A 12,815-nucleotide genomic window follows, 5' to 3' on the forward strand; every position below is an offset into this window, starting at 1 on the left:
ATAAGTACTTACATTTTATAATAGCCAGATAATCGAACCAAATGCCCCATTTCAGAATCAAATATTGTTACTATTGGAACTTTGTAACATACATATTTGCAGTAACTTATGCTGTTTTTTATGTACAAACAAAGTTCTGATCATCTATCGCTTGGCTGAGGTTAGCAGTAGGTTAGGATTAATTACTACCCTTTCCCGATAAGTGCACATAATTATGTTTAATTAGCATTGAAGATATAATTAATAATTTGATTGCATCAATCAAGTATTATAGTTAGTAATCAGCACAATAATGACCATGTGACCTTTACCATTTTGCGAATGATTTTCTTGTATAAATAATTCCCAAATCCTTTGCAATGTAATTTTAATTTGAAACAAATAACCAAATCTCAATATGTTGAAATATTATGTAATGGCTTTCTTTCTTGTATTGTTGAACAACCTTTAAAGTTTCAGTATGATAGTTTTTCTAGCCTAAGTCAAGCTACTAAAATGTAGAGCGTAATCCGTTTGTACATGTGTTTGTTAAGTGATATTGTCGATAACTTAAATGCCTCGTAGTTTTCAATACCTCAGTGGTTTAGTTCATACTTTAAATTATTTACTGTCGACAGCATATCGTTCTATGCATTATTGTTGCATAACAGTACCTATTACAAGCACTTAAGATGGTAAAGTCCGGTCGCCGAGCAGATAGAATTTTGTCCAATGACCCCAAGGTACCCATCCTTATCGCTCGTGCGTAATTTTACTGCTGTCGCGACTGTGCGACAGGCGGCCGCAGTGAGTATATGAGCGCGATAGCAATATAATTACGCACGAGCGATAAGGTTGGGTAGCTTGGGATCATTGGACGAAATTCTATCTACTCAGCGAGCGGACTTTACAGTGTATAGCTTGATTTGCCATCGACTTAAATGAAGTCTACTCAAGATTTTTTAAAATCACTGCACTGATAGTCGAATAATGTATGAACTAAATCATTGATTAATTAATTTAAGTGCTAATTACTGGTTATAAGTTATTAGTAAGATGTTAAAATCGAAGTTAACTCGGATATATTTAGGCAAATGAGCAATGAATACGATAGATCTTTTTCAGTAGCAAATATTTAAATAATTAACTAAATACCACACGTTTTAACACTGCCCTAATTATACTGTACATAAAGATATTAAATGACAGGCTTTTAAAATGCCTTTTTGTGTTTTATGGAAGGTGAAAAGGTTAGCGTTTTTGTCATTTAAGTTCCGTTAGTCATTTTAAGTCTTCTATATTTAGTTATTTAAGTCTTCTATACAACTATTTAAATATAAGAAATTACAAATATCAAGTGTTCAGGAGCCATTGTTAATTAACAATGTTGCTCATACATAAATTATTATTACTTATAAAACTGACAAATATATCAAATGGAACATTGATTGACATTGTTTTATAGAATTAGATGTTTAAAACGGAAGTCCTCAAAATATAACCGACTTGGATTGTTAACATTATGGTGATATGCTCGCTCAATCAGTAAAATTCTGCTAATCTGTCTAAATAGTGAAATAAGTATTTAAATGATGTCAATATTAAAATGTCTAGACTTCGGAAACGACTAAGATAAATCGGCAGAAAGATGTATATAGCCTTAGTGCTTTGTTTTTTCCAATAAATAGTTTAAATGTATTACATAATGGTGCGATATTATGTCATTATGACAAAATGCAGTTTTTTGTATAAACTTACTAAACATATTGATCCCTGTAACTATATTTTGACCAAAGAAAGTGGAACATAATTCTATACTTGTAGTCGCATCATTAGGATCTTAGAAATAAAAGTCTTGAATTTTGCAGAAAACCATTCTTAGTTGATAAGTAAATCTACTGTTCATTCATATTTTGACAAAATAAGTGATGACATTTTTAATGAATTACAACCATACAGTTAATATTACTTATGATGATAATTGAGTTTTGAGTACCTAGCTACGACATTAGCAGTAATTAAGATTTAGTGAAAGAGTATTAGTACACAAGTGTCTACACCAAGTATAGCCATAAGTTTGAAGAAACTTTTACTGACAAGTCATAAAAAGAAGTTGATTGGTAGCCTCAACATGCCTTTGATGAAATTGTTAGAAATAAGTGCAAACTAGATTTTTTAACCATTATTGAACCGTTTTGTGCTTTAATGAAAACATAGTAGGTATTACTTGTTAGTCAATTCAAACAAAAAAGTTTTGAGAAAAACTGATTCCTTATCCATGGAACATAAACTGTTGATTTTCATGACTGGTTTTTAGATACATTAAAAATGCTATAATATTATTCATGTTGCGAACTTAGATGGTTTATATGATTGTGTCAAGTTTCACCGTTGGTTATATTGAATTGCTTGAAGTTTAACCCATCTCTTATTCATTGTTTCATGTACGAGAACTATCCTTTATGAATTCCATTGATTGAAAATATTTTTGTGAAAATTATAAGAAAATGATGATTACATTCTTGGTCTAAAGAAAACTTTTGTATCCCTTTCTTTTTTTATACAATAATAATTGAAATGAAATGCCAACAGTATTTTATTTTTAGTTTATTGATAACACTGTACACTAATATTACTATCATAGAGGTAGGTGTGATTGCACTTTGTCCCAACACAAATAATTGAACTTTCAGCTATGCACAGACTTGCATAGATCAGGTAAAATGTCACCACATTTTGTGGATATTTTTAAATGGACAAGATCATCAGCTCTTGTGGGACCTATGTTTAGTATGGCCACATTCTTATTCTCTTCTTTTGCTTGTAAAATTATCCTGTAACTGGAATACACAGTCAAACTGGACCCCAGTACAAAAACAGCATCACTTGAACTAACTTCATGTCTCACTTTTTCAACTCTGTATTTTGGTACATTGTCACCAAAAAACACTATGTCTGGTTTTAAAGGCCCTTCACATTTGGGGCATAGAGGAGTCCTGAATTTGTCCACTTGTTCCTGAAAAATAAAAGTATGCATAAGAATAAATAAATATGCAAAGAGAGAACCAGTTGGTTACTCAAAATGGAAAGTTTTCATGAGTTTTGTTTGTACCTGTGTTAATTCCACGTCACCATCAGGCCTGATCATGGAGAAGGAACTTCTCATATCAGGGTTGTTCTTCAATAGCTCTTTCTGCAGTTCCTCTCGGTCAATTTCGTATGGGCACTTCAGACATTTGACTATGTAGCCAGTGCCATGTAGTTCTACAACATTATGAGAACCTGCTTTGTGATGGAGTCTGTCTACGTTTTGTGTTACAATAGCTGTAACTTTGCCTATCTGCAAGTTTAGAATTGCCTTACTTAAGTTATGATTGGTTTTAGAGATAGAATGATTGACATCTAAAGATGTATACAGTGATGCTGTGATGACACAAAACTGGATATTAATGGAATAAGAATGGCTCTATTATACTAAACTTGCAAAGACATACAATGATCTTATCATCTTAGTAAAATAATGTTCCTATTAGCTTTTTTACACATTTGTGTGATGAACTAACCTTTTGTAGATTAGTAATAGCAAGATGTGTGGCATTTGGTTCTATCTTGCTGAACCGTGGCCATCCAACGAAGTTCCTAGCCCAATACCTTTGCCTTACTTTGGGATATTTTATGAATTCTTGGTACTGTATTGGCTTATGGTTACTGCGCGCGTATAGACCAACTTCTTCAGATCTGTAGTCTGGAATACCTGAGCAAATTACAAAATTATGTTAAGCATCCTCATTCCAACAAAAATTTACTGCGTAGTATTCCTAGAATGACATTCAATAATTTGGGGGGAAAATTCGAGCTTTTTTGAATGTGTTTACAATAAAAACATTTACCAGATTCTGTGGAGATTCCAGCGCCAGTGAGGACCAAAATCTTTTCGTTTGCTATCAAGAAATCTTTTAGCTTTTCGAAGTCTTTTTGTTCAGGAGGTTTATGTTTGGGCACGTAAACAATTTGTCTTTTACACGATGTAAAGTGAGGTAAAATAAGTCGATGCACTGCTGGAAACATTTCACGCTTAATAAATAAGGTAATATAATTCAAAATTTGGTCTGATATCTTATCTAATTAGATGAAATTTGTAAAAAATTAATAAGATTGGAAAATAATACAGAACTACAGAACAGCTGTTTTCTGTCACTGTCAATTTACGCACGCACGCTCCAATTCATAAATTAAATTTTAAAAAATCCTACATAATATTAAATACATGCAAAATTCTTTGGATTTAGCTAATTATTTCATTTTCCTTTGAAAAAATGTAGTTTTTAATTATTAACAGTTAATAATTCTTTCAGTAAATCGCTATTCACCGAATGTTCAAGAACATTCCTTGCTCTTCCATTACCAACGAAGCCCAATAAAAAATCTAATCTGTCAGTTGGTATTTGTTATTGTCTCGTTGTGCGTTTCAAGTGCGATTTGTGTTAAATATTCCGACTTTCCCCGGTTTTTTCCTTTATTTTTTTGTTTTCTTACAAAAGTGAACAAATATGGACATTTATGGATATTCAGCGTACCCGTATAACCAGTCAGATGAGCTTGCTAAGCAGATGTTTGCGCAGCAGGCCCTGGCCTCGTCTCTGCCGTACAATCAGCAGAACCCTGGGCCTCATGTAATGCCTGCGCCCTCTGGAGCTCCGTGGAACGTTCAGGGTTTACCGTGGGGCTTGTCTTCGCCTCCTCACCTTGTGCAGTTCACAGCGCAGCCTCTTCCGATCGAACCCAAAATGTCACCTGTTATACATTGCAAAAGGAAGAGTTTGGACGTGGAACCCGTGATGTAAGTGATATTCCTGGTATTATTAGTGTCTGGAGAAAATTTCAAATCATTATACTACTAGCAGGAATTTGTATAGTCTTATGTATTAGACAACTTTCACTTTGAGCAATTGCAATGTTGTCCTAACCAACCATCCATCCAACTCATACTCTCAAAAACTAATAAAACGTTATAATATCATTTCAGTCCAGCCAAACAGTTGATCACGGAAGAAAAAATGGCAGCCCACTTAAATGGCCTTCATATTTCATCCGAGTACACCCCACACTCCCTGGCGGCTGAAGAGTTCATGGATATCAACATGGATGCTCCTTCCACATCCGGCCTGAGTGACAAATTAAAGGGACACAAAATTGTTTTGTCAGAGGAACTGAAGAAGATCCAAGAACAGCCTTTATTACCTGCAGCACTTATTGAAAGGTAATTAGATATTTTTAATTTGTACAAAAAGGGTAGAATTATGTTTTTTTCATCTATCTCATTGTGTTCCACTTCCTGTTTTTGTCTGGCAGCATGCATGCAGCTCTGTGCTTACCTATTGGCAATTCTATTTATAGATTTTCCTATTCTCTCAATATTGTAACATTTTACTCACTTCTTGTATCATGTGGACTGCAATAACAGCTTGTCACAACTTGGTGTCAGATATCATGATCCCCCTAAGCATCTGAAATGGCTTTAGGCCAACAGATTAACTTGCCTTCAGTAGCATGGAATCTTATAAACCTTTTTGGCTTAACTAAACCTTAACTTTTGACTTTTAGCTTTAGCCAATAAGATTCAAACTGTAAACTTTCTAAACTTCATTTACAGGTTAGAAAAGCCCCAGATGTCTCTAGTAGTATGGAAGCCCAGAGAAGACATACTATCGAAACTAAAAGTAGTGGATGAAGAAAAGGAAAAGAAATCGGAATCGGAGGAGGTAGAGACCAAACGAAGAAACGGTGTGTTAGTAGATTCCAGTGGCATGGACATAGAAATGTGATCTTGTAAGTGTACGATTGTAATGTTTTAATCTTAAGGTACTCGTAAGTCCTCTTGCATCTAAAAATATTGATTAATCAGAATATTGTCATAATCACTAAGAAAATTCATAATTTAAAAAACATTCACAATCTCTGTAACTTGTAAGTTTCCACACACATTCAATTGAAAGTTTCATCAATTCATGAAGTAGTAGGTGTTGTTTCCAGCAGTATACATTATAATCCTCATAATTATTAGGTTAAGAACTTATGAAACATCTAATTATGTAGGTATTGAGACCCCAATTTTAATATCACTAGTTTTACACCTTTATGAGTAACTTAGAATTTGGATTATTATCCAGCTATTGCTATTGAGACCCACTTTTTTCTGTTATAACATCTGAACTTGGTTTTATGTGTGGAGTACAGTGATAAGAAAAGATGTTCAGTTTTATTTTAGCCAAATAGTTATTCTGAAAAAAGTTTACAAAATATAATTATGTTCTTAGGAACTTAGACTTCCCCTCGTTTCATGTGACTCAAAACACACATTTGTTTGTAGGATTACAAGTTCAGATTAATTTATAGATGACAATAAATCTACTTAATCCAGTTTCAAATCCCTGAATATAAATCTTGTACCTAATAAACTTAGCTCTCCCACCTTTTTGTTTATTTATATTGTTTTTAGGGAGCTGTATAAAATTATGCTCTTATTAAAATTTCAAGGTGCAAGAATTAGTCATTGGTTTTAGTTAACACCAATTTATTGGCATCAAGTTACTGTTATTGTAAATATTTTATTTTATAAGCCCTAAAATGTATGTATTCTCCCTTGCCGAAACTACTTAGGCATTGATATTAGTAGATTTAAATGTGTAGTTTCTTCAGAACAAATAGTTTTTGTGCATTTTAAGCCATTTCTATTTCATTAACATAATTAATATTCTGCTTATAGTCCTAATATTGATTTAGGTGCAACTTTATTTTACTAGTAATAAGTTTGCTGGTATTTTTTAAATTGAATCTGTAAGGCTGATCGTTTTTGTAATATTTGACTTGAAAAATGAAATAAAATTGTGAAAAGGAGATTAAATTTTGGTTTTTCTCTGATCTAAATCGTCATTCTCTCGGATTCTCGGGATTTCAATATAAAATTATCTAGTAGATAGGTCATACTTTACAAGGATCTATTTTTAATTAGGATGAGTTATAAAGGTAAAAAAAGAATTGAGATGGAATATTATAAATTTTACTTTATTAACAAATTACATTATCATCTTTTATTTAACTATTACAACACATGGGTCAGAATAACTAACTAGGTATACATACTATGATATAAATTAATACATTGTCATCATCGCCGCTAGCGATAACTTCTGTAGAATTAAACTTATTTTACTCACATTTTAAAATATCATGTTTCCAAAATATCACAATATCGATCTTGTTTAGTCCTTCATAAGAGTTATTTTACACTCCATCGCCATCTACCCGCGGGGTGGTAGTTGACACAATTAATCATCAATAGAAATAAGACAAAAATTTCGCGATTCGCGAACTAGTGACGTCAAATCTTGTCTTTACCGCAAAATCTGGTAAAGAAGGTATAATTGACTTGTGTGTACTATTTCTTACTTTTCTTAAGCGAATTTTGGTTCCGAAAAGCGTGCGCGTACGCAGTGATCTCACCTCACTTCGTCGTAGAATAGCAGAATAAATCGCTACACCATTTAGGTAAGCACATTATGAATTACCTAATTTAAGTTTATTGTATTAATTTATTTTCTTAAAAGAAACTAGAACTGAAATTAAAAGCCCTAACGCAGTCTTTTAATATGGAAAAAATCAATATTTTGGAAGACTCTTTGGTGACCTGGAATTTTACACATTTTCAGATCCACTTTTTCAATTTTATTCTGTTTTTATTGTACTATTTTTTGTGTTTTATAGCACCCTATATAACTTACGTCTAAGAAATTTTGCACCATTTTGAAATTGTTTTAAATAATAATAAATACTGAGTACATAAACGTTCACAATATCTAAGTACATAAATTAATATTTAATCTAATTTCAATTCCATGTTAAAGAATAAAATTAACCATAAGGCAATTGTTTAAATTAGCAAAAATCCGTAGTCTAGTCAACCACATGATCGTTGTACAAAGTATAAAATCTCTTACATTTTCAGAATAAGATAATTATAAAAAACTAGCTTTCCGCCCGCGGCTTCGCCCGCGTGGAATTTTGTCTGTCACAGAAAAACTTTATCGCGCGCGTCCCTGTTTCAAAAACCGGGATAAAAACTATCCTATGTTCTTTCCCGGGACTCAAACTATCTCTATGCCAAATTTCATCAAAATCGGTTGCGAGGTTTAAGCGGGAAAGCGTAACAGACAGACAGACAGAGTTACTTTCGCATTTATAATATTAGTTGGGATTTATAATGTGACATATCAATTCAGTGACCATGATATTTTTGAGTTATTCGTTTGTCTTTTACATAAGTTTAACTAAAAGATAACAATATTATTTTATTTACATAAATTAATTAACACATCTTTGAGACTAACAAAATTACGATTTACTAACTAGCTGCCTGCAGTAATTATACCTAAAATGAATCACAATATCACTTTCCATGGAAGAAACAGTAAAAGTAGCAACAATATTGAATACCCCAGTTACACTTATGGTATTCAATATCTTTGAAACTAGACCCAAAAAGCGCGCTTTACTTACCAACTAAAATATCAATAACGGATTTGAAATCCATTTTATTTAATTCGATTCGAGTCGTTGTGATTTTTAGATCCATCGTCTTAATTTAGATTACAAAATATTCGTGACACTTTACATTTTGAGTGTTACTCTTGAGATTTTTTTATTTGTAATTTTATATCATCTGTGTCACTGTTGCGTTAGGTTTTTGTTTTGCCTTTGAACTGTATGCTACAATTCCTGACCAACTGTTTAGATCCTACAGGTTTCAGTGTCTCCGCAAGGTTTTGTTTTCTCCACAGATAGTTCTTATGTCCTAGTCCTAGGTAATAAAACTCCTAAAACATGTTGACCTTAACGGTAGCCGTGTCCAGGTCTCGCTTCATGCTTTCCAGCTGTTCGATGTCCTGGACTGACGTCTCGCATTTCTGCACTACGAGTGAGTGGTAGAAATGTATTGCAAACGCTACGAAGACGATTAGCACTGAAAAGAAGATACAGAAATATATTAAATCAGTTGGATCCCGTGAAACAAGGAATATTCATAACAAGTACCAAATATAGATCGATTCATCCACGAAGACGCGCCCCACCATTCTTCCGCTAATGTTTGAGTGTTATCGGTACACGCTAATTTTTATCCATGAGTGACGCTCAGATCAAACTCCCCGCACCCCATGCTTCCCTCGACCAAAAATTGGTGGGGCGCGTCTTCGTGCATGAAACGATCTAAACCAATGACAAGATGGTTTAAAGGTACTTACATCTAAATAAAATTTACAGATCGGAGGCATCATCTTCATCACCATATTTTTTTTAAAAAGGGGAGCAAATGGACTTCCTGGCCTGGTGATTTATCATGGTAATCGATCACCATCTTTCCCAGCTGGAGAAGAATGCGATAACGATTTAACATGGTTGTAACGATAAATACCTGGTATAACGATGACGGTGGCAGCCGTAGCGGCCGCGAATGAGTAGTCCCAAAACTTCACCCAGCACAAGATCGCAATCTCCACCAGGAACAGGAATAGACCTGGAAACAACATGAATAAAGATGCATGAGAACTTAAAAGAAATATGAGTATGAACCAGGCAGAACACCAAGATGGTATCACTCAAAGTAAAGAAACTTGAATATCTTTTTTTGAAAATTATAAATAACTTGATAAAATCGAACTGCCTAAGGCGGGAATTGAACCCACGCCTTCCGCTTGCTTAAATATCTTTCTGATAAGAGAATAATTTCAATGGAAAACTATGATCTGACCAGGAATTGAACCGGAGGACAGTGCCATTACCCGCTTCCTTTTCTTAGATTAGTCACAAAATAAATATATCCCAAGAAAACACAAAGAAAGATGAAAAAAAAGGAATTTGATCAGGGACAATGTCCATTGCAATAGGACCTCACTCAGCAATATCGTTACCCATGGTGACGAAGGCTACGACGACGTTCTGTCAGTTTGCCTTGCCCCGCCCATGCCAAGTTGAGAGTCACGGACATAGGCTAGCTACATTACCTAGATGGGCCATTCCACAAAAATATGTCAACTCTNATGGAATGACCCAGATACTGGATTTAAAATCTACATACGAATACTTACCAAGAACTGTACTAAATGCCCACGCGAGCTCTATGAAGCCTCTCATGCGTTCGTGAGGGGAGTCCCTCAGGGCTCTCGCCGGGCCACCAGGAGTCTCCATCTTGCTCACCGCGTCGATATTCGGCAGGAGGTAGGTGGAGATCATGAGTGCAAAGATATGGACTGCGACCAGCACGGTGGTGCAGACAGCGAACATTACGAAGAGCCATTCTGGCACGTTCGTCGGCTCGTTGATTTGGAGTTCCACCATTGCTACCATGGCGAAGCCTGTGAGAAATAGACAAAAATTATTGATACCTTTGAAATTATCGGAAATTGGCTACATCAACAAATTAAAACTACATAAGTATAAGGCCCAGAACAGATGGTGAAACGCAACTGCAACGAAACTGCAACTTTGTGGTGATTCTGATGAACTGAAACTGAAAGTTTCAAACTGGTCGCGTTATGTGTGATCTCTCAACGGACGCTATAGCAGAAACTTAGATGCAACTCAAAAGTTTCACCGTCTGTTCTGGGCTTAAGACGAAAATAATGTTTCGAAATTTTGGGACATTGGTTTTCAGTGGAAATCACAGGTTAGAAAAGCCAAAACGGTATTTCGTATGAAGAAGTCGAATTAAAGTATTCCTCGATGGAATTTTATAAGGATTATGTATAAATTGTCAAATAAGTATAGATGCAAAGGCTCCAATAGTTGGTAATAGACATGTATTATGGCGATTCCAGTGATTAGACGTTGAAGAGTCAATAAAAAATGCTAAAATCTACGGAAATGACTTCAGCTATTAGTAAAATGAGTCATGAAGGTCAACAGTCGAATCTTTTTAACATGAACAACTGCTGTGTTGTAAGGCAGTGCTAAAGCATCTTTGCTAAATCTATGTGATGATTTACATATTGGACGATATTTTCATTCCATTTGAGTCACGCTCACTCACGACAATTTGAACAAACTGGAACTATGTATTAGTTTGATTGAATCAAGTTTTGAGATACATTTGGAAGGACCTTGATGTATGGTAAGCAGACCCGTAGATATCTGGAGAAGTGTATCTGTGATGGCAATCAACACCCATCAAATTTCGTTCTTTTCAGCCAAATGACGTTCACTACAGGACAAAGAAAATGTCTCCCGCATCCAGTATCTATCAGACCTATCATATTTCATTTAAATTCCTAAAGAAATGAAAGATGGTTCACCTGATAGCAGTTCGGAGGTGGTGGCCGTAGCTTTCAGCTTGGCTCGCGACATGTGCAGCCGCCTCCACGACAGGCCATCGGATGGGCCCGTCGCCGGCGACTCGTCGGTCCACCCTGCTGACACTGGCATGGCTAACGCTACTTCACTTACGCTCTGCAATAAAGAAATATAGGTACGTCACATTTGGTGTTACATATACCCATATGCTTATAGATGACTTAACAATGGACTTTACCAGGAACATCTCAACATTCAGTTCCTGTCTTTTCTGGAGAGGGAGAGCAAATTAGCAAGTTGAGTTGTCCAGATGGAATGAAGAGAAGGAATTGAAGAGAACTATGGACTTGAGGATTTGTATCAGTCGCACGCGTATGATAACCGCTCCTTGTGTGATGTGTGCAATATTAATATATTAGTAAATTACATGTACCGTGTGTAGGTAATTGAATATGTCGTGTTATGTACTTGAAGACTTTTTTTGAACTGAGAAAGAGATTTCCTGATTCCAAACCCCTTCCATCAAGAACACAGATACTTATCGCTGACGTTTAAAAACATTTATATCCCACGGTGTTTACAGCAAGATACTTCAGGAACCTAAGGTACAAATAGGTACGAAGTACGTACCTTTATAGATGCGTTACATTGGCAAGGGCCCTGCAGGTACCCAGGGCTCAGGAGGACGGTGGTGGCCCCCGACCGGCTGGAGACCATTCCGTTGGGGCTGCCCCACCCCGCTTTGGGGGCGTAGTCCAAACTGTGGGGCGATGTGATTGAGATCGTTGGGCTGTCAGTCACGTACCTTTATAGACGCGTTACATTGGCAAGGGCCCTGCAGGTAGCCAGGGCTCAGGAGGACGGTGGTGGCCCCCGACCGGCTGGAGACCATCCCGTTGGGGGTCGCGCTGCCGTTGGGGCTGCCCCACCCCGCTTTGGGGGCGTAGTCCAAACTGTGGGGCGGTGTGATTGAGATCGTTGGGCTGTCAGTCACGTTCACTTTGAACCTGGGGACAGAAGGTTATGGCTCAAACATCACAGTCTTCAAACGTTATTGGCGAAACCAGTGAGCTTCAAATACTGTTGAGGGCATTTGGCATTAAGTATAAAAGAAAATAAGATATTGAAAATACAATAACTGGTTGTGTTCAGGTGAATGTAATTCTTAAACGCAAATCGCAATGGTGAACTTAAATGTTTTTTTTTACCAGTTTCTAGCTACCTACCTATTTTTTAAAGATTTTTGTGATGGCTAGAAATATCCATTCTCATTACTTTTGTTGTAAAACCCCTCGTAATTGCCCCTAATGGGGTGTGAATGTGATCCCGCAACTAACCATAAGCGTAAGTGTATGTAATAATAATTATTCCGGTCGCGAATCCCAAAATTAAAGATTTAACAGATTCATGAATACTTAGGTAAGTACCTAATCACCATTATTTTATCATAAATAAAAAAAAACAATGAAGTAGGTACAATGGAAACTGATTTT

At 35.7% G+C, this 12,815-nt stretch overlaps 3 protein-coding genes across 6 annotated transcripts in view; 1 reads left to right on the forward strand and 2 right to left on the reverse strand.

The window, feature by feature from the left end:
- Window positions 1–1,810: 1,810 nt before the first annotated feature.
- Sirt4 (NAD-dependent protein deacylase sirtuin-4) lies at window positions 1,811–4,187 on the reverse strand. Its single transcript, XM_028317145.1, has 4 exons — window positions 3,870–4,187; window positions 3,543–3,733; window positions 3,092–3,319; window positions 1,811–2,995 (listed from the first exon to the last, which is right to left on the reverse strand). The coding sequence occupies exons 1-4, from the start codon at window positions 4,045–4,047 to the stop codon at window positions 2,669–2,671; spliced, it is 924 nt and encodes a 307-aa protein (XP_028172946.1). The 5' UTR covers window positions 4,048–4,187; the 3' UTR covers window positions 1,811–2,668.
- Window positions 4,188–4,355: 168 nt separating this feature from the next.
- LOC114361925 (uncharacterized) lies at window positions 4,356–6,845 on the forward strand. Its single transcript, XM_028317146.1, has 3 exons — window positions 4,356–4,819; window positions 5,006–5,239; window positions 5,633–6,845. Exons 1-3 carry the CDS (start codon window positions 4,530–4,532, stop codon window positions 5,802–5,804), a joined length of 696 nt encoding a protein of 231 aa, XP_028172947.1. The 5' UTR covers window positions 4,356–4,529; the 3' UTR covers window positions 5,805–6,845.
- Window positions 6,846–7,052: 207 nt separating this feature from the next.
- LOC114361889 (protein orai) overlaps window positions 7,053–12,815 on the reverse strand; it is a 51,350-nt gene continuing 45,587 nt past the window's right edge. For 3 of the 4 annotated variants that reach the window (XM_028317105.1, XM_028317104.1, XM_028317106.1), the window contains 5 exons: window positions 12,128–12,329; window positions 11,325–11,478; window positions 10,122–10,388; window positions 9,449–9,550; window positions 8,853–8,998 (listed from right to left, as the gene is read on the reverse strand). In XM_028317105.1, the coding sequence (XP_028172906.1) occupies window positions 8,853–8,998; window positions 9,449–9,550; window positions 10,122–10,388; window positions 11,325–11,478; window positions 12,128–12,329 (871 nt within the window). Of the gene's footprint in view, window positions 8,005–8,233; window positions 8,999–9,448; window positions 9,551–10,121; window positions 10,389–11,324; window positions 11,479–12,127; window positions 12,330–12,815 lie in introns of those variants that run through there. The other variant, XR_003656634.1, reaches the window with a different exon arrangement.

This window comes from Ostrinia furnacalis, unplaced genomic scaffold (genome assembly GCF_004193835.3).
Source record: "Ostrinia furnacalis isolate ACB-3 unplaced genomic scaffold, ASM419383v2 OfSCF6054, whole genome shotgun sequence".
Taxonomy (NCBI): domain Eukaryota; kingdom Metazoa; phylum Arthropoda; class Insecta; order Lepidoptera; family Crambidae; genus Ostrinia; species Ostrinia furnacalis.

What these genes read in the sequence shown, in the direction of transcription:
- LOC114361925 (XM_028317146.1), top strand. Translation starts at nt 4,530, where the DNA reads ATGGACATTTATGGATATTCAGCGTACCCGTATAACCAGTCAGATGAG. An exon ending in TTGGACGTGGAACCCGTGAT is followed by an intron (nt 4,820 to 5,005) that starts GTAAGTGATATT and finishes ATATCATTTCAG; the next exon opens with TCCAGCCAAACAGTTGATCA. An exon ending in CCTGCAGCACTTATTGAAAG is followed by an intron (nt 5,240 to 5,632) that starts GTAATTAGATAT and finishes CTTCATTTACAG; the next exon opens with GTTAGAAAAGCCCCAGATGT.
- Sirt4 (XM_028317145.1), bottom strand. Translation starts at nt 4,047, where the DNA reads ATGTTTCCAGCAGTGCATCGACTTATTTTACCTCACTTTACATCGTGT. An exon ending in CTATTACTAATCTACAAAAG is followed by an intron (nt 3,320 to 3,542) that starts GTTAGTTCATCA and finishes CTAAACTTGCAG; the next exon opens with ATAGGCAAAGTTACAGCTAT. An exon ending in GTGACGTGGAATTAACACAG is followed by an intron (nt 2,996 to 3,091) that starts GTACAAACAAAA and finishes TTTATTTTTCAG; the next exon opens with GAACAAGTGGACAAATTCAG.